The sequence below is a fragment of the Cupressus sempervirens genome, chromosome 10 (assembly GCF_028749045.1).
Source record: "Cupressus sempervirens isolate cs-2001-9-10 chromosome 10, ASM2874904v1, whole genome shotgun sequence".
Lineage (NCBI taxonomy): Eukaryota > Viridiplantae > Streptophyta > Pinopsida > Cupressales > Cupressaceae > Cupressus > Cupressus sempervirens.
The window spans coordinates 732,955,288-732,979,385 of record NC_143127.1 but is presented as its reverse complement, the minus strand read 5'-3'; the positions used below and the strand labels follow the sequence as shown (position 1 = coordinate 732,979,385).

Sequence of the window (24,098 nt, the reverse complement as noted above, 5' to 3'; positions counted from 1 at the left end):
TGTTTTTAATTGTTTATATAAAATAAAACTGTAAAAATTATAGAGTAAAGAATAAAGATAATAAAAAATATTAATAATCGTAAATAAACATTAAAAACATTAATATATTACTAATAAAAAATAAATAAAATATACATAAAATAAAAATGGTTTCCTGAAAACAATATATAAAATGTTTTACTTTCATAAAATTTAATAAAAGTAATAATATAAATAACATATATTATAAGAAACGTAGAATAAGAATTAATAAAAACTAGTAAATTTAAAACCTAAAAAATAAAATGAAAACTTTATAACTATCCCGTCGGCGACTCGGCAAGTCTCAAAATTACGGAGCTACTGTAGGAGATCACTAGGCAAGGTTGTTGGTGGGCAAAGACGGAATTTTAGAGGCAAAAGATGAAGGGTAGTTTCAAATGCCAAAGATCATCATTGGTTGCCGCTGGGCTAGGTTGAACAGCAACTGCCAAAGATGAATAGTAACTTTGACCCTCAGATGCTTCGACTCTTATGCAAAATGACAAGAGAAATATTGCCATACGACTTTTGTAGCGAATTTAACCAATTTTTCTCATTTTTTGGAGGTTCGCCGAATTTCAAATTTGAAGCTGAAAAGTCGGTGAACCCTATGACTTAGATTCACACTATACATATACTCAATCAAAAACACATAAATATACGTATTCATACATACTCTCTCTCTCTCTCTCACACACACACACTTTAATACTACATAACACACATATAGATATTTATTTACATGTATGTATACAAACTGACACATATCTATGTACACCCACATATTAACAAGTCTTTATGTGTGTGATTTCATGACTGTATTAGTAGGTCTTGATTTGCAGTATATATAACTGTATCATATTTGTTTCAAAGTTGCATGGATACAGATATGCATACAAATACAGAAACGGTATTGGGTACGGATGCGGCCATTTTTTAAGAACCCCAATATGGATACGGCTGGACACGACATTAATAAATAACATGTATTCATATGTTCAACACAGTTTTTTAAGTTATTATAAGAGATTTTCATTACTTCAAAACACATTATTGACACATAAATGCTACATAACACTTTACAATATGTAAACATAGTAGAGTTGCATTTGAAGATAACCCAAAAAACGGGTTGCTGAAATAGAAAAACAATTTATTTATCTTTTTCATTTGGGGCAGGTTTTGTTTATACTAGTTAAAAAAAAATTCTTTAATAATTAAAAAAAAAAAAAAAAAAAAAACTTGGGAAGATTTATGTCAAATCTTAAAAAAAATAAATCTTATAGTATTTGGTATGGTTGGAAAATCAAGTTTTTCTAGGCAGACATGGGTACAATATTCGATGTGTATCTGGGTAGTATTGGATACGTTTCCAAATTGGATACAGGGATACGCGTGCCCAAGGAGGAATAGAGGAGTTTCTGGTAACTCTGATTTGTTTCTATGCAACTGTTGGTTAAACAAGACAATACTCATGAAATGTGAAATCTTGAGGGAAAATTAAGCCTTCGTTTTTAATGAAATAACATCATGAAAGAAGCCATTGGGTTTAAATATGTGTACAAGGTGAACTACTAGGCTGAGAAATCCTTGGTCAAGAACAAGGTGGGGTTGATAGGCATGGATTTGGCAAACAAGAGTGTGAATATTACATTAAGTGAATACTCAATTATGATGTGAATACTACATTGCTTAGTGGAAATTTGGACGATGAAGTGTACACGAAAAATGCATAGGCTGAAAGGTGCAAGTAGAAATATGTTATGTTGAGTTGGTTGAAACATATTTATTTATTTAGATGATCATAGAGTTTTGCTTATTCTTTCTGCACCGTTTTTAAAGTAAAACAACAAAAAAGTTACTGACACAATCCACATGCCTTGGTGCATATTAGAGGTAGAATGAAAAATATTATTGACTGGGGGAACACTTTATATCTTGAGGGAAGTTTTTGATCCTGATAAATCTTATAAGTTTAGAAGTAAGCTTTCATTTTCTCTCATACATGAACATAAAATGATGTTGTTTGAATATATGTTTGGTCATACTTAGTTCTGATAGCTATAATAACTTTTTAGTTAGCAGCTGTGACAAAAATCAATTGACGGGTTCTTTGAATGAAATGTTGACCTAAGCACTCTTGAATGAAATACGCCCTCCTTACCTCCTTATAATATCTAGTGTCCTGTATGTTCTTACACCAGTTTTAAGGCTTGGAGCTAATGCATTTATGCTTCCCGTTTCTCCTAGATGCTGAGAAAGTGATTGGATGGGCTCGGAATCATTATCTATCCAGCTGTAGCACAGCACCTGCAGTAAGTGGTGAACGTCTTTGTCTTCCTCAGGAGAGGTATGTTACATTGGTAATGCTCTCTGATGTGTATAGTATGGTTTCATTAGTGAAATAATGTAGTTTTAATAAACTTCTGTCATGGTGTTTGTCTTTCCAGTCTAGAAATTGCTCTCTCAAGGCTGAAAGAGGAGGAGAGTTATAATAAAAAGCCATCTCAAGATCTTAAGGTAAGCAGCGGTTAGTAAATCTGAACACTTTTTTAGTAGGAATATTTTTAGACTATAATTTCACATATAAACATTTCAAAGCTTTGTCTAAGTAGTAGTTTTACAGAAATTAGCACGGGACGAGTATGAGAGCAATTTTCTCTCTGCTGTTGTTCCTCCAAATGAAGTTGGTGTAAAATTTGATGATATCGGGGCACTTGAAGATGTGAAAAATACATTGCAAGAACTGGTTACACTTCCAATGCGCAGGCCAGAGCTTTTCCGTGCTGGAAACCTTTTGAGGGTAGGGTTCAATCCTTGAAAATCACTTGGGGATAAACTATTTACCATGTGTATGGTTATCTAGGTGTTCATTGCGGGTAAAAATGATATTGATGGTCATGTACTGGTGTATGTGTCATTTGAAACACGATATTACAAACTTACATGTTTTTGGATGCTACTTTGTCGAGTTTTTTTTTCTCCCTTTTGATACTCTTTTTTTTTTCTGCTTGTATGTTTTAGGTAAGTGTTTCTGTTAAGATGATTTGAGTAATATTTACTGTAGCATAGAGCTGGTGACATGATGTATCTGTGTCTATTTGCAGCCATGTAAAGGAGTGCTGTTGTTTGGTCCTCCTGGAACTGGGAAGACCCTGCTAGCGAAAGCACTTGCAACCGAAGCTGGTGCAAATTTTATAAGTATCACAGGTTCAACACTTACTTCAAAGGTAAATGCTGAAAGTGATATTACTTAATAGCACGTCAATTTTTCTTTTGAAAAACTTGTATGGGTAACTTTGACAGTGAAGCATACCTGTGATTTCATACAAATTCAGGTAGTATTCATGCTTTATAGGTTGATATTTTATTCAGGAACTGCTGGTAATGTTAATTTTACTTCCCATTTTTCTGGTTATTCCACATGATAACATATTTAATACTTCATGTTTTAAATTTTGGGCTTCAAAAAGGTTGGAAATCATTGATTTTAGGAAAAATTGAATTATTATATTGGTTTTTGTTACTCATGAATAAATGCATTTTCTTTACACTCAGGATGGTTTCCCCACTATTTTACTTTTACACTAAATCATGGTGAACTTCTAGCATGAGCAATTCAATCTCATCACCACAAGAATATTTGTTTGAGAGAAATTCATATATGTCTCCACTCTTAAGCAGTTGTATCCATGGGGAATGTATCAATAAAATTGCCATCATTACATATTTGACATAAATCCTAGGAGAGATGTTTGAAATGTGTAGCATTAGATCAGTTTGTGCTCCATCATTTCTAAAAGATTCTGTATGTTACAATTGACTCATTTAGTTCATTGACTATACAACATTTGCTGAAAAATTATTAACATGGAGGATCAGATAAACTGTTTGAAAGTAAAAGTTAGTATTAATGAAACCCAAATGAAGAGGATGCAGTCCAAGATGCAAGAAAGTCCAAGATCCAAGAAAGAGACACAAGATTTGTAAGGGAGTAAAAACAAAGACCCCTATATTATGTAGATGGCAAAAGCCTAAAGAAACTACAAAGAGAAAAGAGTGAGAACAAGCATGCAAAAATGCTACTACGATGTAGAAGAAAGGGTGAGAGACACCTCAATATATAGGGCTGAGAGAGGAGTTACAGAGTAACTCCCAAGTCTAAACATGCCATCTAGCACCCTTTGTTGGTGCAATGTGTCACCTCATAAGGAGGAAATCTAATATTCCAAATATAATTGGAATAAAGGAAATGAGTAGTGAGAAATCATAGAAGGACAAACAACTTGTAGTGATTCCTTAGAATATTCCTACAAGAGCCAAAATGAGGAATTTGTGCAGGTACAGATTAGTTCCTAACACTTGCTATGCACTCCAGTCATTGCTTTTGAGGGGGAAAACACAAAGAAAAAACCCTCTATATTATGCAGATGGAAAAAGTCTAAAGAAATTAGAATAATAGAAAGAGGGAGAACAAGCATGGAAAAATGCTATTACAACTTAGAAGAAAAAGAGAGATACCTCAAACTATAGAGGCGAAAGAGAGGACTTACAAAGTAACTTCCATTTCTAAACATACCATCTAGCATCCTATGTAATGCAAGATTTAAGAAGAGGCGATATTAAGCCGAAAAAGAATCTGTGACTTTAAAAAAAAAAAAAATAGGTAACTAAAGTGAAATGAATTAACCTGCAACACAGAAGATCCCAGAGATACATGTATTGAATTAGGATGAAAGAGGTCAGTATTATTTAAAACCTGCAAACAAATCAATTTGAATGGAAAAAAAGAAAAAACACTTGAAATCAATATAATAATACAGAAATATAAGCCTTTTTAAAACTTTAATAACCTCGAAGGCTTATCCGATTCAACAACTAGCAAATATTTGTGTTTTTTGATACTTTTTGATGAGTTTGATTCTCAGAATGTATTTAGGGACTTTTGCTTACTTCTTTGCCAATGCACAAATGATTTTGAATGTAAAGTCTATTGAAATAATAGACTGATAAATTAACTCAGAATTCTGATCTTCATAACATCAAACACTAATATCAAATTCTAATTATTTATTTCAACCAAATTAGTGAAGAACATACCAGGAGTCCCCGTACTAGCTTGGAAATGTGCTTTGTATTTGATTGAACTAGTAAAACTGTTAGTGAAATAGGATCTGTAACTTGTAATAACACTTGTGGATATTTATGTGTTTTTCAAGTTACTATTCAAATGAATATATACATGATACAAAGAGGCATGCCTCTTGAAGAGACATGTCTCTTTAATATATTAACTTACATTAGTTATAACACAATTAATATACCCTCAATATATAATGATTATATATATATATATATATATATATATATATATATATATATATATATATATATATATATATATATATATATATATATATATATATATATATATATATATATATATATATATATATATATATATATATATATATATATATATAAAAGTTAATTATTCCATATATAATATTTCTCATATATTATATATCTCATATATATAATATAATTATCCAATAGAATTATAACATTAACAAAAAATGACAACATAGGAGTACTCAAATGGTTGCAATACTCACAATGAGGTTTGTTTGTATCACCTATAATCATAAAAAACTATTGTGGAAGAAATAGATAGATTTGCTATGGTTTTGTCCAGGTGTGCAGACAAGGTTACCAATTTTGATGAGTTTTCCACACTGGAATGATGATAGTAACCATGTACTCTTTGAGAGTTTGAAAGAACCGCTTATTTACTTCTTACTGCTGCTGACAATGATTTTGATTTGGCAAGTTTATTCAAATGCTAACTATTGCTAATTTATTTATTTGACACTCTAGGTATCTCCAATGTGTATGGCCTGCTTAAATTTATGCACAAATCCTTGATATTTTTTCACCTTTTTTGCCCAAATAGAACTCCTGAATGAAACTCTCTCAAACAATAATATCAGCTGGCATATCACAACCTTAGAATTGCTTAAACATCGAAGAGAAGATGACTGAACCCTTGTGTATAATGACCAAAGTAACAAGAATCGGAATCGGCAAGGCCGAATCAAATCGTGAATCGGCCATGAATCGGAATCGAATCGGCCATGAATCGGAAAATTTAAAAAACCATTGAAATTTAGTGAGTAACTAATTTCATAAACCCTTTATCGCTGATTCGATTCACCGATTCACAAAAAATCGTTTGGCTTGAATCGAATCGCCAAATCGCGTGAATCGCATGAATCGCCGTGATTCTTGGAACTATGATAATGACACACAGCTCACACATCCAAAAGAAACGAGTATAAATGTCTTTAAGAATGAATTCTATTTGCTTTTTTGAACCCTTTTATAGCTTCTCCAAGTAGGTAAATCCGTTCTAGAGGCTTCTTAATCAATTATTATCATTTTAAATATAATATTAAATGTGTGCCCATGACTTCATTGAAAATATTTTAATATTTAGTGTTCAGGTTATAACTAATTAATACCCTTTAGAGATCAGTTAAATGAGGGTCTTGACCCCATTTAATATCAAGTGACCTTTCAACTAGTGTTATGGGACTCGGACTCGTCTTTGACTCGGAAAGTCAAAATTGGGCTCAGACTCGGACTCGGGGACTGGACTCGGCCAAGACTCAGCAAGGACTCGGAAAATTGAAAAACTCATTTAGTTCAAAGATTTGTAAGGTTTTAAAGATTTTTTCATGCATTGTTTAGTCAATTAACATCAAATATACAATAATTGAGATAAATAGAAGCTACTTAACACTCATACACAATTTTTTCATAGATCACATAAGTATAAAAACGAATTTTTGAAGGAAAAAAAACTGAATAACATAATATAAAGTTTAACATAGTGTCACTGTCAAATGTCTACAATATATAAAATCGATGGAATCAAAAGTTCAAAACATAAATCAAAATATCAGCTAGAGTATAGAAGACTAAGCCTCATAGTAGCCTATGCCTTCCTATGAATATGCCTAAGATAAGTCATGCAAGTTTCTAGAGCCATCCTCTCTCCTTGTGTTCGAGGTTGAACCTCAGGGGCATTCTCATCCTCATCCATACCCACATAATCTTCATCATCAGACTTATATCCATCACTCCTAGCCTCAGGGTCCTGCAATCGGCCTCCTTGCATTGTAGCCTCCTCGAATGCTATCGCTACTACCTTTGCCTCCCAATCCACCTAATCAACCCACCCTCCATGTCTTCATCACATAAGATAGGTCAAGAATCTTTCTATTTCACTCTACATGTTAATCAACAATCTCTAATACAATCGGTGATATATTGGTACCTTAAATCTGTCTATGGAGAAGGTGAAGGTTGTAGCAAACAAACTACAAAGACAAGATTATTCAATTTTTACACAAGCATTGGAAATGCAAGTAAGTTTGTAGAAGTCTCCAATGCTTCCTTTAGCTCCTCTTAAGTGCAAGCTACAAAGTTGCACAAACAATCATCAATTGAAATGGGAGAGCCAATCAGTTTGATAATTTCTCTCTCAAAACCCCAATACTCTTCTCCAACTCTTTTCTCTCCATCACAAGCATTAGCAAAGGATGGAATGACCTTTATAGGTAAAATAGATGTTATACAAAGCAAGAACAATTCACTTAACCCATTATTTTATTATTTTTTGCACTTTATGAGTCACGCTGCTAGAGAGAGTCCAGAGCTTGGGACTCTGCGAGTTAGAAGAGTCCTTGGACTCGGCGAGTCCATGCTGACTCTGTCGAGTCCGAGTCCAGAGGCCATTTGCCTTAGAAATGTGGACTCTAGCTCGCACTCGCAGAGTCTCATAACTATGCTATCAACTTTATATTTGCATATTATTAATAAATTTAAATAAATTAATTGCTTTATTAATAATAAAAATAACATAACTCCACAAATAATCATTATTTCTAAATTCGTCTAAACTTGGGACTTAACCATTGCATCTATTGTGCACCCAACTACCTTACTAAAAGTACTAAGGATCCCTCTATTAACCCGACTTAGTATAAATAGTAAATGCCTCATTATCTAATCAAATCAATTGTGCATTGCAATCATAGCCTATTTAGTGCCCTGTTATACTAATTACCCGACTTCACTGAAACACTCACTTTTTATAAATCGAAAGTGACCCAAATTGAGCTCAACAAAGACCAATCCTAAGCATATACTGAGCTTTGGCAGAGAATACATACTGATGTCTACGAAAAGGGGACCCTCTAGCTAATTGCCTTAGCCTGCAATGGTCAGTCATAGACTAATCCAACAAACTTTAATGCTCGCAAAAATGGGGATATTACATAAACATAATCTACTATAGGTGAACAATAATTGACCAATTTACACAATAGAGGTTATGTAAGCCAAAAAAGAAGAAGAAAAGTAATAATATCAATTTATCTATAAACTTGTGTTTGACACTGTTAGGTGAACAATAACCGTCCAATTTACACAATAGAGGTTATCCGAGCGAAAAATATAAAATGAAAAGTGGTAATATTAATTAAGCTATAAACTCGTGTTTGACACTGTAGAGGTCAAGCAATTTAGAATATTATTTATTTTAAATCAACTTAGTGCAGATTTTATAAATCTTTAAACAAAACTAGAAATCCTAGACAAGAAATACATCTAGGAAAAGGCTCCCCTCTTCTTTCCTCAAGAGTGTCTCCAGTGGTAAGTGCTTGTAAAATGTAACTTTTCAACAATATAAGCTCAAAAAAGTAGTGGCAACCTACTTTGATACCATGGAAGTGTTAAGGTAAATCGATGTTGTTGTTATTAAACAAAGGAGATGAAAGCTCGTTATATAGATTTGCAAAGGCAGTGTTTCTAAAAGAAGCAATTTTGAACTAAAGACAATAACAAAAACCACCTAATAAGTTAAAGACCAAGTAAGATGACCATTAAAGAAACAATATAATGCTCTAATACCCTTCCTTAATGGTCATTGTCTAACTGTTGTCTTTTGGTCACTAATTCTTCAAAACATTTTGATGCTATTCAACACTCCCTGGACTTGCAAAATGTTAATGACCAAGAAGCGAAATTTGTCTAGAACATAATAAAGAAGGGTACCCCTTTTCTTGAGAATGCTTTGCAAAAAGAGACAAGAGCCTGCTATTGAGATGAGTTTGCCACTAACACCCCCATATAATCAACAAATCTTTTGACCAGGAATCATCACAAAATTCCAACCTGGTGTTGGAGAACAAAGCTTCCCTTTTTTGTAGCTGGAGACATACTGAGAACAACTACCATGATTTTGAGAAAAAGTTGTCAAACCCTCCAAACTTTACAGATGAGCAAGATGCCTCAAAACATACTGCAAGATAGTATGATTTGAAGTTTACAAACATCATTGTTGAGGAGAAAAAATCGACAAAAATGCAACAGTTTTATAGGTGAAAAATTGATCAAAATCCAACATGATTTTTGAGGCGAAAAATCAATAAAAACCAAACAAAATTCAAGACATAGATAACAAAATACAAAACTTTATTATTGAGGGAAAATAGTAAAACCCAATAGATAGTTTTGAGGATAATGCACTATTAAAACCCATTAGAAATTTTTGAAGGGAAAAAATATGAAAACCTATCAAATTATTTTTTGAGAAAAATCTCTTTTAAACCCATCAAAAAATTATAAAAACCCAACGATAATTTTTGAAGAGTAAAAATATGAAAACAATAGGATGTTTTCAACGGGAAAAATTATGTAAAACTATCAGAAATTTAGAAGGAAAAAATTACAAACTTAATAGAATAAACCTTCATGTGGCATACCATGACAGTTTGCATGGTAAAACAGCACATGCAAGAACATGTAACTGACGAAAAGCAGATGCAAGCAACATGCAAGTTCATGTAACCCTCGAAAAGCAGAGACTATTGCACAAGCCAGGAATTTTCAGCAAAAATCTTCAAAGCTGAACCACAAAAAATTTATAAAATACATCCAGCAATTTTTTATTTCGAAAAATTGAAAAACAAATTTGTGGAAGAAAATCCAGATTAAAAGAGGCTCAATTTTTTCTTAAAAATTTGCCAAATTTTATGAAATTCCATCGATCCGCTTTGATACAATGTAATGGTAAGTTGATGTTAGTAATTAGAGGAGATATACGCTCATTTTATAGATTTGTAAAGACGATGTTTGTAAAGGTGACAATAGGAGCTACCAAATAAACTAAAGATTAACTAAGATGACCATTAAAGAAACATTATTATATTGTAATAGAAAGAATAATGACATGGAAAATCAGAAACAAACTAATCAAGAGCTATTGTTTGGAAGTAAATATTACCATTAATGAAATCCAAATGAAGAACATGCATACTAGGATCCAAGGAGGAGACATAGGATATGTGAGGGGGCAAAACACAAAGAAAACCCCTCTATATTATGCAGATGGAAAAAGCTTAAGTTACAATAACAGAAAGAGCGAGAACAAGTATGCAAGAATGCTATTACAACTTAAAAAAGAGAGAGACGTCAGCATATAGAGGTGAGAGATTGATGTTAGAAAGTAACTTCCAATTCTAAACGTGCCATCTAGCATCCTACGTGCCTGCAATGTGTCACCTCATAAGGAGGAAATCTAATATTCCAAATATAATTGGAATAAAGAAAATGACTTGTGAGAACTTGTAAGGACAAACAACTTGTAGGGATTCCTTAGGATATTCCTACAAGTGGCAAAAGGAGGCAATTTTCTTAGGTACAGATTAATTCCTAAGTCCTAACACTTGCTACACACTCCAGTCTTTGCTTCTAATAGATTAATGTGGGTGTCATATAGGTTCGTTCATGTGGGAAGAAACTTTAACATACATAAGATTACGAGGAAAAGGATCATATATACATAGAGCTAAACAGTTCAATGTTACTAAAAAGAAGACCAAAAGACCCACTGCAAATGCAAAAATAATTCCCATCTAAAATATAAAATAATTCCCCTTTCGTCCCCATGTTAGCTTCCACCTGGCCCCCATGCTTATGGAAAGTTTGCTCTGTCGCACTCATGACACCTGTCAGGGACATTGGTGGTATTGTAAACCATTACTAACTACTAATAGGAGTGAAGATAGATTATTTGGAGAACTGTGTTACATAAGTCTCCACTATAGGGTTAACATACCCATTACTAATTTTCTCTCCAGATCTTCAGAATTAAAATCCTGAGCAGCATGCGGCTTTCCATGAGGATGGGCCTTGTTAACCTTATGAGTCTACTATTCCTATAATGATATTACCAGATTTTGTATAAGACCTTTTGTAGTGATAGATGAAGATGCGGGGTTTTCTTTTGGTCTAGTGTAAAATGAGAAATCATGTGCTGATCTGCATTTCCTGTTTGGGAGGATAATTTTATTTCAAAAACTTTTGCCTAAATTGATATTTTCGGTGTTTGCTTGTTTTGGTTGCATCTCTATTTCATGTTATTAGTTTTATATACTTATTTTCAGAGTTGCCGAAAACTCCTCTGTCCCTCCTTGGGCGTGCATATCCTTGTTTCCAATTTGGAAACGTATTCAATACTGCCCGGATACACGTCGAATGTTGTACCCATGTTTGCCTAACAACTTGATTTTTGAACGACACCAAATACTAAAGGATTTTTTTTTTTTAAAGATTTGACTTAGATCTTCCCTTTAATGTAAAAAAAACTATATTAAAGCAATTTAAAAAAAATATAGTATAAACAAAACCTCCACCGAATGAGAAAGACAAATAAAATGTTTTTCTATATCAGCAACCCGTTTTTGGGTTGTCTTCTAATGCAACTCTACTATGTTTACATATTGTAAAGCGTTAAATTAACTCTAAATATATATGTAGCATTTATGTGTCAATATTACTTTTGAAGTACTGAAAATCTCCTACAATAACTTAGAAAGCTATGTTAAATATATGTATATATGTTATTTATTAATGTTGTGTCCAGCCATATCCATATTGGGGATCTTAAAAAATTGCCGTATCCATACCCAATACCGTATCTGTATTTGTATCCATATCAACTTTGCTTATTTTGGTTAGTCGAGAGGAGACTGCCACTATAGTGCTTTTAGACTTCTCCTCATTGACAAATATATTGTTGTGCAGTAACATAGATTTTCCCACAGTATTTCTTTCAAGTTCAAGATACAATTCTCTTCATCATTGATTACAGTTTTATAGTATTATAGCAATAATATTACTTAGATAATGACGTTATATTGTTTGATGCAGTGGTTTGGGGATGCGGAAAAACTGACAAAGGCCCTTTTCTCATTTGCAAGCAAACTTGCACCAGTCATCATATTTGTTGATGAAGTAGGTTTAATTATCTCTCTTCTTCATGCATCATAGGTGTTTTAAAAGGTGTAATTATTTCTCTTCTTCATTCAACATAGTTGTTTTAAAATGCTGTCTTTGAAGCTGACCCAATTATGACTGGTTGTGATGACATTTTGTAGGCTGATGTCATCATCTCTTGGACACCTTTATGGCTCCCAAAATAATTGTCTTAATCCAGCACTGATTTGTGCATTTTACATTTTATTTGTTTTCAAGGTAGACAGCCTTCTTGGAGCACGTGGGGGTGCTTCTGAACATGAAGCAACAAGAAGAATGCGTAATGAATTTATGGCAGCTTGGGATGGGCTGCGGTCTAAAGAAAATCAAAGAATACTAATACTTGCTGCTACCAATCGACCATTTGATCTCGACGATGCAGTGATCCGTAGGTTGCCTAGAAGGTTGGAGAGAATTTTTGGAACATGACTTCTATAACTTTGTTGTATTATAATATGTACTCTGATATCTTCCATTCTGTAAATATCATTTCCAAAATAGTTTCTGTTTGTAATCATAATAACTGATTTCACTTTTCATCTTTAGAATATATGTCGATTTACCAGATACCAAGAATCGAGCAAAAATTTTGCGGGTAATTCTTGCTCAAGAAAGATTAGCTAGTGGTTTTGATTATGATGGTTTAGCTCATGCAACAGAAGGTTATTCTGGCAGTGATTTAAAGGTAAAAAAAAAAATTGTTCCTTTTTCTGTTTTAGCATTCTTTTAAGCATACAATTTGTGGAGCTGATTTTTGATTGTTTGACTGTAGAACCTATGCATAGCAGCAGCATACAGGCCTATCCAAGAACTTTTGGAAGAAGAGAAAAAGGTAATATTATTGCAGTGAACGTTATGTGCTAATTTTGTTTTTATAGATGGACTGAGAATTATAAAATCCAAGCTTGCACGGAAACATGGTACTTGGAGACATCCATTTGTTAATGCAATTTAATAATTTATAGAAAATCTGAAAATATTAGTATGTTGGATTTTCACAACAAGAACAGTGATAAATTTTACTCTTAAACATTAACTTTGGAGATTAAGTACACAAATGTCATACAATCAATGTGTTTAAGTTTCAAATTGATTACATATAAGCAGCAAGCCGATACACAAACAAAAATTAGGAATGTTATATCTATTTTCTACTGTTCTATGCCATGATTGTCCATAAAGGTCTTCAGCTATGATGCTCTCCGAATAGTCATCACTTTCAAACTCAGGTTCATTTGTTGGTAGAATAGCAGGGGGTAAAAAAGAGGCTATCTGCTTCAATCTCTTTGTCCCCAATTGATGCAACTTATCCGTCAGGGGAATTTTGATCCCGTTCTGCTAAAGGATCCTCATTACATTCAAGATCTATACGAGAGAAGAAAAAGTGAGCTACGGATGTACATCAGGTTCTGTACTTTCTTTGACCTTACTCGTCTCCTTTTTAGTGAATGAATGAACCCATAAGCACTCCGATTTCTCTCACAAGTTGAAGATCATGTTAGTTGTGAGAGGAATCTTATTGCAATTGATTGCAATTCAGAGATTTTATATCCATGGTTACATTAGCACTCTGAAAGGTCTTTCCTTACAAAGCTTCCATAAAACAAAAATTACATTGCCCATGTGAAAACTTATGCCATTGACTCCTCTAAAAATTTAAGCACCTTTGCCTTGGCCCAATTTTTTTTTATTGTAGGACAAAATTGTTTCATCACTGCACTATCTTGATGTGGAATCTTCTTATTACTCACTTGTATATCGTGCCATTTAGGAATAAGGGCATAGACAATACAACGAAGAGGTGTGTTAGGTTAGTTCCATCTTCCATGTAACTTTTTCTCTAACAAAGGATATAGAGAGACTTTTGCATCTATTATCTTCTTGACTTGTTAACGCATGGAATTCATTGCTTCATAAACTTCTACTGCACATGGCTTGTTTGAGTCTGCAAATCTGATCACTGCATATTTGTGATTTATAAACTCTGCAACACATTTAACATCAGCTAAAAAATGGTCACCCAAAACCATACCTCTCACCTCAACTGCAATTTCTATTGTAGATTGTCTCCAAGCTGCCCATGCAATCAACTGTGGAATACAAAGGTCCTTTGACTTCACAAAGGTCAAGAACAATAGAGTAAGAAGTGAAACATATATTAGCAGGTTTCAGAATTTCTACCTTGGCAAATTTGTAATAAATGGCTTGTTGCGGTGAAGGTTATATAACATGTGTATTCTTCTGCCCTTCTTTATGAGATCTGAAATCCATTGATGTTTGTTGACTGCAAATTATTCAATGCATGCACACAAACATGGTCTCCAAAAAGTATATGTTTGTATGTTTTTAATAGCAACATCCATTCTGCTTTACTTACAGGGGCAGCATTGCTAACTTGGACTACATGTGATGCCCCACCTCCTCAATGCCATCACATGGCTAGTCATGAAGATATTCTACCTTGTTTTCTTGCCTTAAGTAGTCTATTGCATTCAAAAAATACCACTATATGTTGCTAGTTCTCATGATTTCAACAAGTGGGTGATATATAGCATCTGTCTACCTATCCATCAATATATTGCATCCTTGTGTAGCCCATACTCTTTTCATTGATGCAGTTTGTTCCTCTAATCAACTTTTTTATGGATTAGAGTAATGTGAAGCTTTTTATACCCAGGTGGTTTATACCCCACTGGTTCATTATTGATAGTTTGGACCATCTCCCAGTAGAAAGGTGAGCAAGCAATATTAAATTGGTATTCCATTTGCATAAAGAAATTGTTGAATCGCTACATCAAATGCTTCTTGACCATGCACATTAAAAAATCTTGCAATGGGGTTTGACCTGCCATTGTTTGGTTTCTTGGCAGCATATTCTGTTGCTTCATCTCTAGTAGACACATCCATTTCCGTCCTCTTATTTTATCTTTTAGTTGCAGTACTTGGCCCAGTTGTTGAAGTTGGAGAGCTTTGATTTGCAACTTTAGCAACAACTATTTTGTAAATCCTTGCAACTTTATGTTGTTCTACCTCATTTGTTCAGGGATCAACAACTTGAAGGAAATGAGCCTACACCCTTGTAAGTTCCTTGCCATTCCATTGGACAAATTTTACATTTGATGGGGCCTGTTCCACTTGTACTTTTTTGCCTAGGAACACAATCGACATACCTCCACAAGGTGTACAGACCTTGCTTTCCTCCACTTGACATTCTAGATGGATTTTTTTTAAAACAGATTCGACATTGAATTTTTGCTATTTTTGATCTATTCTTTGTTGGTCTCTTCTAACTTCCTTGTGCCACAATATTCTGGTGAGTCAACATATGCATATGTGATTAGGCCTTGGATAGGGAATGTACCTCACAGGAAGAAACCTTAGAGGGTGCACACCAATGAAGACGGAGGAATAATGAAGGGTTAGAAAACCAGATTTGGAGATGTTCTTAAGGTTGGGTTAGAATTGGGGTAGAATGTTTTTGTTAGACTTGTTATTATTTAATTCTTACATTTCTCTTGTAGGTTCTACTTGTCCAAGCTAACAGTAGTAGCAGGGACATTACAGGAGAGCATGTAAAAATGAAAGAGCAGGGTATGCATAATGCCATAAAATATAAACAACAAATTTATTAACAAAAGACTACTTTATTAACTTCAAGCAGGTCTGATTATGTCTTATAAATTTACAGCAGTGAATTGATTACATAACTTTTGAGGTTTATTACAAATCACAAAGAATCCTCACATACCCTGAAGCAATGATGGAGGCCCAACAACTTGTCGATGGTATGGTTGCCTCAAAGGATGACCATAATAGCTGATAATTGTAGCAAATGTCTTCAGAGGTTGTGATGTAAATCATTGTCCTTCAAACCCTAGTTGAACCTTTATCAACCTTTACAAAATATACAAAATCCTTATGTTAAAATCTCATAAAATATATTTTGATCTAAATGGCTTACAAATCTTGTTTACCCCCATGGGGTAACAGAGACTAATTGCATACAGAAGGAGAAGTACCTAATACATAACGGAAAGAGGGAACAGTAATATTATATTTATTAATTGATCATCGTACATAAATGTACTCTATACCAACATGTCCCAATGAAAGGAAATAATGCATTCATATAGTGTTCGAGGGGTTGTGAGGTGAACTATCGCGACTGTGTAACTCCCTCGGATGTGCCAACTGTCTAACTACCCAGTAACCCGACAACATCATCCCCCCCAAGAGAAAAGTCATCTCTTGACGAATTACACTTGACAAAATATTAGACAACTAGCTAAATACATAAAAAACAAATTCTAGGGGGGAGGTTGCATCCTTGGAGTGTCCAGCAATCAATGCAGCTCGTAGATCTGATCCATGCGAATGCGCAAATCCTTTTGTGTCCTAGTGTTGACTTCCACAACATCCTCCAATAAAAGTGCTGTCTCCATTTCCTGTGCTTCCTTCTATGCACAGGCTGCTTTAGCCTCCTCTAGCCCCTTTTCAGCCTTTTCCTTGCCCTCCAAGAGCGCTGCTCACTCTGCTGCATATTGGCTAACTCCTCCCAAGCCTTCGCCTCCACTTCTTTGGATTCATTAGCCACAACTTTGATGGCCTCTGCACATTGCTGAGCATAGTAGGCGTCTTTATATGCCACTACTATATCATGTGTAGGCTTGTCCATGGTGCTATTGCCTAGTCCCAACTGGGGTTCTATAGCAGAGTTTGCCATCGTCTCTTGCTTCCCCACTGCTCTCCACCCTCTTGCCTCAAAGCAAGAGTAAAAATGTTCGGGTCACCTTCCCCCTATGCAGGCTCAGATCAACTGCAATTCTTTTGTTTTGGTCAAGGCATTATGTCCAAGTACCTGCCTTTTCTCCAGCACATCCTCTAGAGACCTAATGTACACCATTGATCTCTCCTCGTCTGACCCATAGGGTATCCTCTCCTCGTCCTCCTGCTCAACTTGTTGGTTTGTACCTATCTCCATTCCTCCTGCGGCAATGACTTCCACCTCTGGTGTGATCCTCTCATCTCTTGTTGCATCCTCGGATGGTGGAATCCCTCTCCTGTGGTGCTGTGCTAGTTGTTATTCTAGCCAAAACCTCTTCTTGTGTTGGGGATTGAATGGAGGGATCGACGTATGCACGAGTGAGTCAGAACTGTGCCATGCTCACTGGTTTAGGCAACATGGTGGAAACAATGGTGACGACAACCTCCGTGCCAATCACCTCTAGTCTGTTCTGAGGCTCCGGTGATCTACTTTCATCTCCCTTTGCCTCCTGGTGCATATCCATCGTGCCTTTGGTTGGAACTATAACTACTACATCTAGGCTAGTCTGATCGTGGGCAACTTCGCCTATTAGACTCTCCTAAGGGGAGGCTACCTGGGATGACAATTCTACAATCTCTGTTCCGATCATCTCTAGGAAGATGAGCTCCCTCTCCTCTGTCGCTTGCTTAATCACCACTGATTTGGTCGTATTAATCACCGAGGGTGGTGTCATAGTAATAGGCGCTATCATTTGGTCATATGGTAGAATAGAAGGAGTGGAAGTGGTGGGTACCAAGTGGACCGAAGAGTGACCTAGGTGGGGACATTGCATTGGTCTCATCCTCTTCGTCCTTAGTTTGAGTGTTGTCTCCTTTGGAAGTAGTCCCATCACTCTCCGTGGTATCCTCTCGACTGCTATCAGTGTCACCAAGGGCACCCAACTCCTGCATCACCCTCTTCTAGCCAGCCATTGTGCCACCTGTGTCTAAGTGTCATCAATAAAGTATGGGTGGTTCTCCTATTGCCAACTTGCCTTTTAGTGGTACCTCCAACACATCAATAGGAATCTCGTGAAGTGTAGCCTCGAAAAATAATCCGATGGCGTGGTGAGGCATGTAAAAAGTGCGGTCCTTGAATGTCATAAACTCCTCCATTCGATCTGCCAAGAGGGATGCTCAATCATACACCAGTCCGTTCATGATTTCGTTCATAAAAAGAATCTATAGTAGAGCAATATTCAAAGCTCCACTTGCTCCCATTAGCTAACTTTTCATGACGTCCAGGATACAACGCCGAGGTCCTTCTCTAACAAACTCCCATCTCATCTTGTAACTCCTTGTGCCTTTTACTACCTTGTACGGTCGCTTGTGCACTGGTACAACGCTAGGCACTAGGGTATATAGTGTACGCACAACTTTGATGGTACACCATTTAGGTTCTTGTAACTCTAGGAAAACACATCTTTGTACTCCATGAAGATTTTGAATGTTGCTGCCTTCAACACTGAATCCCAATCATCGCCAACCAGTATGTTTTGCGGACTCTTCATCCCAAAGATTCGTGACCCGTACAGATGGCTCTTCGTACTTGATTGGTTTCCCTTCGTCAAAGTTGTGAACAGACTTTCATTCACCTGGGCTTCTCCATCTTTGTACTCCCCAAACTCTGGTGGAAACACCTCCTCTTTTTGATCCATTCCTTCCACTCCTAGCATATTGCAACTCGAAAGTAACTTGTAATCTTCCATTTGCCAATGAAAGAGTTTGTTCAAAGAATCCAAGTCATCTTCCAAACATCTTTCAAGTTCTAGCATGCCTTCATCATTAGGCTCAATCCAATCTCTTCTCTTGTTCCTTCCACCAGACTCTCCATCGGATTCAAATTCTGAAGCCATCTCCTCACTCGCCATTTGTGTATGAAGGTCGATAATGAACTTCCTTCCACTGCTCTCCAATGAAAGTGTGTTTTTCTTCCAATTGTGGTTTGCCTTTGCCGCTACTAGCCATCCCCTTCTGAGAATGACATCATTCCCCTTCTTTTTTAATGGAATCATGACAAAATCTAGCACAAATGGTTGGGTTCCAATGGTGAGTACCTGAGCCATCAATGTTCCTAGAGGTTGATTCCATGCTGATTTGCACCGAGTAATTTGAAGGTGGAGGGCCACAGGGTAGGCATCCCAAGTTTCTTCCATGTCTCCTTTAGAAGAACATTTACGCTCGACCCACCATCAACTATGATATTGGTGACAATTGTCTCGAGGATACCCATCTCAACGACTGTGGGATATCGTCCATCATTCAACGTGAGTAGCATAAGGTCTACCGCTGATCCTCCCAAAATAGTTGGCTATTGTGTGGTGCTGGTACTTGGTTGTATGGTGCAGGTGTTTGGTAGCATCGTCTTCAATTGGGGTAAGTTGTGAAGGTCTTGTATTTTAATTGGAACCTCCATTTGAAATATGCGCCCTAGTATGTTATTCTCAGCCTTTGTTCGTCTAGAGGTACTTGTTGCTACAGGTGAATCCTCTTCCCTTTTATTGCCTTCTCTATTTCCTCTTTTGCCTCTTGTACTCTTTGCTTCTCTGTATAGGGATCAGGGTACATGACTTGTTTCACTTGACCACAAGTGACTGCCAATGCTCCTTCTTCAATGTTGAGTAAGTTCCCCTGAGGCTTCGAGAAATTGGCTTCTTTATGATCTCCGGGACCACACCATCGACACAACTTCTATAGTGTGTCTTTTTTCTCGGAGTCTTGGGCGAAGTGCCTCACTAGTTGTACGCTCAACCCTTCGAATCATATTGTATCTGACTTCTGTTCTCATTACCTCCCCTTCCTCTCATCGGTTATTTCAGAACCTTCCAGATAACACATTTTTTGTTTGCTGCTTGGCGGTGGCTGGCCTGAAGGTAGATGGGTTCCTGGGTGAAAAGTACTTGTGGCCCTCTTGTCTTTAAGTTATATGGGCAGTCCTTGGTGGAATGGCCCATCACTTGGCAGTGGTCACATTATGCCTTTTTAGGACATGCTCCTTTTGTGTGCCCGCTTTCTTTGCACTTTGTGCACCACATTTCCCCTTCGTCATTTCGTCGTTTGTGTCCTTTCATCCCTTTGAACTCCTGCATGATGTGTTCTATATCCTTTTGTAATGCTTGTACCTTTTTATTAGATTCATCATCATTGCTACTATCCTCATCGAAAGATTTATCACTCTTGGATGATGACTTGCTTTTCTTCTTCTTCTTTAATGTTTTACTTTCGCTTTCCAAATTCATAGCTCTGTCATATGCATCATTGTACAATGTCGGTAGTAGAATCCTCATTTTTCTTCTCAGAGATGCGTTTAATCCATCGACGAACCATCTCTTCTTTAATTCATCTGCCGGTTGGGTTTCCATCTTCCCGAGCAATTCCTTTTATCTTCTAATGTATGCTCAGGTAGCTTCCTTCTTTCCTTGCTTAGCATTGTAGATCTCTATGATGATCTCATTATCATCCAGAAGCAGTTTAAATTCTGTTTGGAACTCTTTCTTGAGATTGTCCCATGAACTTATTTTCGCTTTGTCCATTCATCTTTATTAGTAACCCCATTTGCCACCTAGATAGTTTCACATGTACGACAATGTCTGACAGATCTTCCTTCCCGTCTCCAGTAAACTTGGGTAGTTTCTATTTCGGCCCCGCCATAAATGGTGGACACTGTGTTGTTATAGGTGGTCCCTGTGTCTATAACGATTGTTGTTGCACCTCGTGCAAAGTCTTTGTCTAGGCATGAATTTGTGCTTGTGTATTGCGGTGTGATAACTCATGAGAAGAGGTGTTGTCGACTATCGAATTGTACACGCTTGAATGGTGTATCCGATCCAAAGCAATCACCGTGCGCTCATGCTCTTTCGACACCTTGAGCCGCACTGGTTCCCTCTTTGCTTCTGTCCGGGTTCCCACCTATGGTGTCTGCAAGTTTAGAAACTCCTCCTTGGTCTCCTCAACCAAATTCAGCCTTTGCAACATCTCTTCGACTATGTCCTTGGTACTTCTCGATCGCAGATGGTTAGGCAAACCTTGCTCTCTATTAGTGCACCTCCCTCAGTATTGAGGTCACCCTTCGTGAGCCCACTATTGTACTCGTTAGCGAGTTGCCTGAGCCTTTTCCGTTGCTCGACTCATGCGAGGATCAACGCTCGTGCGGCATGAAAATCATCATTATTTTGTTCATTTTTATTTTTATTTTTGTTCAATTGATTTGGCATTAATCCTCAAAAAAATCATAATTAGCAAGAACACTTTTATTAATGTGAAGTCTCCATACATCATTATGGTCATCTGTGCGACCGTTATAGAGGTTAGTGCTCTTCTCCATACACAGTCTACTCACACTCCCATGGCCTAGGGCTCATGGGTGGGACCTTCGGCTGTTTTCATCATGCTCTTCCGATTTCCAACGGTTGCGTTCCTTGAAGCTTTGAACGGTTTGCTGCCTTTGCTGCTCCCGCTCGATTTCCTTTCATTGTCGTCTATGTACCATAAAGGCTTGTGCAAACAGTTTGGGGAATTGATGCGACAATCGGTTGGCTGTGAGGCTCACATTCAATGAGTGCCAAACAGTGTCCTCCGAAATCGTTTCAGGTACAACTTTTCTTTGTACGAAGGTTTCAATACTTGTGTGGAACAAAATGTGCAAGTTTCCCGTTAGTTCGTGCTCCCCTTCGAATAGCTTGGATATTCTGTTTTTCGTTAATTCTCATGTTCTTCTCGAGAGGTATTCCAATTTACTCTATTTGTGGCATGCCATTGGTTGCATTGCTTAACCAGATTCGAAAATGGCAACGATGCCAAATGATTACCCCCTTGGGTAACAAATACTATTTGCATACAAAAAGAAAAGTACTTAACACAGAATGGAAAGAGAACAATAATATTATATTCATTAAGTGATCACCGTACACAAATGTACTCTATACCAACATGTCCCAATTAAAAGAAATAATGCATACATATAGTGTTATTGAAACTGTTCAATAACAAACCTAGCTGCTGTAGACCTGCAAACAAATAATATTTCCAAATCTTTAATGCCAAATACCTACAATAAGCTCAATAGCAATTTTAAAATGAATCCACCTAATAAGCTGAATGGGTTTTTGTCCACACAATTGAGGAAGTCCATGGGTTTACGTCCTCAGATTTTCTGTAAGTGAATATGCTAAAGCTTACAAGGTTCTTAGAGAAAGATTAAACATAACTAAGTAAATCAATTGGCCTCCTCAAATCTTCTTTTGTAATCCTCTTATGAAGTTTCCAGAAATCTTATTTGAATTTCCCGCTTTTGATGTTTTAATATTTAACTTGCATATGGGAAAGAATATAAATTGACACCCTCACATATTTCTTTCATAAATACAAAGTCACTTTAATATCCTTTACCTCCATATATTGGCACCCCATTTGGCATAATATCTAATATTTTATGACATTAATATATTAGATGCACACTTGACCCCTTCTATCTCCTTCAATCATAAATATAATTAAATATAATTAATTATATTAAAGTAAATGCTAGATTAAACTTCATTTAAGTGTAAATAATTAAACTCTATTAAATGCCAATTATCAAACCAACAATTGATCTTGCCAACTTGTTGGATATAACTGTGGTGTTCTCTGAACATGCAGATCACTTACCATGGACCCAAACATCTAAGTGACTTACTAAATGGGTGTAAATGGAGCATAAAAGACCTTTGGAAGGCAAGCCACAAATGGACTAATGCATTGAGATGTAGAGTACTGAAATAGACACCCAAACAGTTAGTTGAATATCTTTGGATCACCCTCAAGGGTCTGCCTAATCACGACAATTAGCCTATGGGGAACACTAATAATAGGCCAAACTTTGAAAATAACCAATTGTTAGGAAGGCATAGAAAATGGGGACATTACAGTTCTGATATATTGATGGTTAAAATTTAACTTTGTACCACTTCCTTATACTTTTACACTTGTTCAATAGTTCTTTGCACTTCCTCCACTTTCGTTAGTGCACCTTTTGTGCTTTCTTATTTGGTTATTTGAACTCTTCTTCGATCTCTTTCTCCTTTGTGCCAATTGTTTTTCTTTTGCTTGACTTATTTCTAAGGTCTTACAAACCTTCCCTTAAATTTATTTGCTACATTTGATTCCTTCGCCATTTGTCTTACAATTTGTTGTTGTTTGTCAATCGTCCACCACATTATTCTTCACGTTTTAGCTAGCTTTACACAATTAATTTTCTCATGAAGATCTACTTTGATTAGCAGCTTCATTTTCTCAAGCATTTCATTGTGAACGTTACCCATTGCATTAGCAATCTCCATAAAAATTTTGATTTCTAGTTTCTGTAGTATTTCAATTCTAGTGTTTTAAATTTTTTGGTAGTGGAAGTCCTTGATTGTTTATCTTTTTACTGGAATCGATTGTGTGAATTTTTTTTAAGCATCAACTTTTTGGATCACACTAAATGATCCATCATTAGGATGCAATGCAAGAGAACAATGGAAAGGAAAAAACTTGCATTGCATCCTGATGATGGATCATGTAGTGTGATCCAAAATGTTGATGCTAAATATTTATCAAACAGTCAAATCTGGATAAGATGTAAACATTTACATGGATTATGGAAATCTGATAGCTTTGATTTCTTGATTGATCATGATCATGATCCCTAGCCTTGATCATGATCCCTAGTCTTGATTGATCATGATCCCTAGCTTATCTTCTCATAATTGTGTTGGTGCTTTCTTTTTCCTAAGCATCTTGAAAATACTTTCATAGGATCCATCTTTTGTCAACCTTGTTACTTGTGTATTTGTAGCATCCCTTAGTGGGACTTTACTTGAATTACCTTAAATTTCCCAACCAAGGTTTGGCTTGTGCTTGGAAATGGA

At 36.0% G+C, this 24,098-nt stretch overlaps 1 protein-coding gene across 7 annotated transcripts in view; it reads left to right on the top strand.

Annotated features, from left to right (window-relative positions):
• Window positions 1-24,098, top strand: part of LOC149535938 (uncharacterized) — a 280,772-nt gene that overhangs the window by 190,432 nt on the left and 66,242 nt on the right. For all 7 annotated transcript variants that reach the window (XR_016357873.1, XR_016357871.1, XR_016357872.1 and 4 more), the window contains 8 exons: window positions 2,272-2,371; window positions 2,472-2,541; window positions 2,648-2,824; window positions 3,129-3,251; window positions 12,301-12,388; window positions 12,629-12,809; window positions 12,952-13,090; window positions 13,178-13,237. Coding sequence is in view for 4 of the 7 variants with exons in the window: in XM_089806831.1 (XP_089662957.1) it covers window positions 2,272-2,371; window positions 2,472-2,541; window positions 2,648-2,824; window positions 3,129-3,251; window positions 12,301-12,388; window positions 12,629-12,809; window positions 12,952-13,090; window positions 13,178-13,237 (938 nt within the window). In the remaining 3 variants the exon portion in view is untranslated. The remainder of the gene's footprint in view (window positions 1-2,271; window positions 2,372-2,471; window positions 2,542-2,647; window positions 2,825-3,128; window positions 3,252-12,300; window positions 12,389-12,628; window positions 12,810-12,951; window positions 13,091-13,177; window positions 13,238-24,098) is intronic.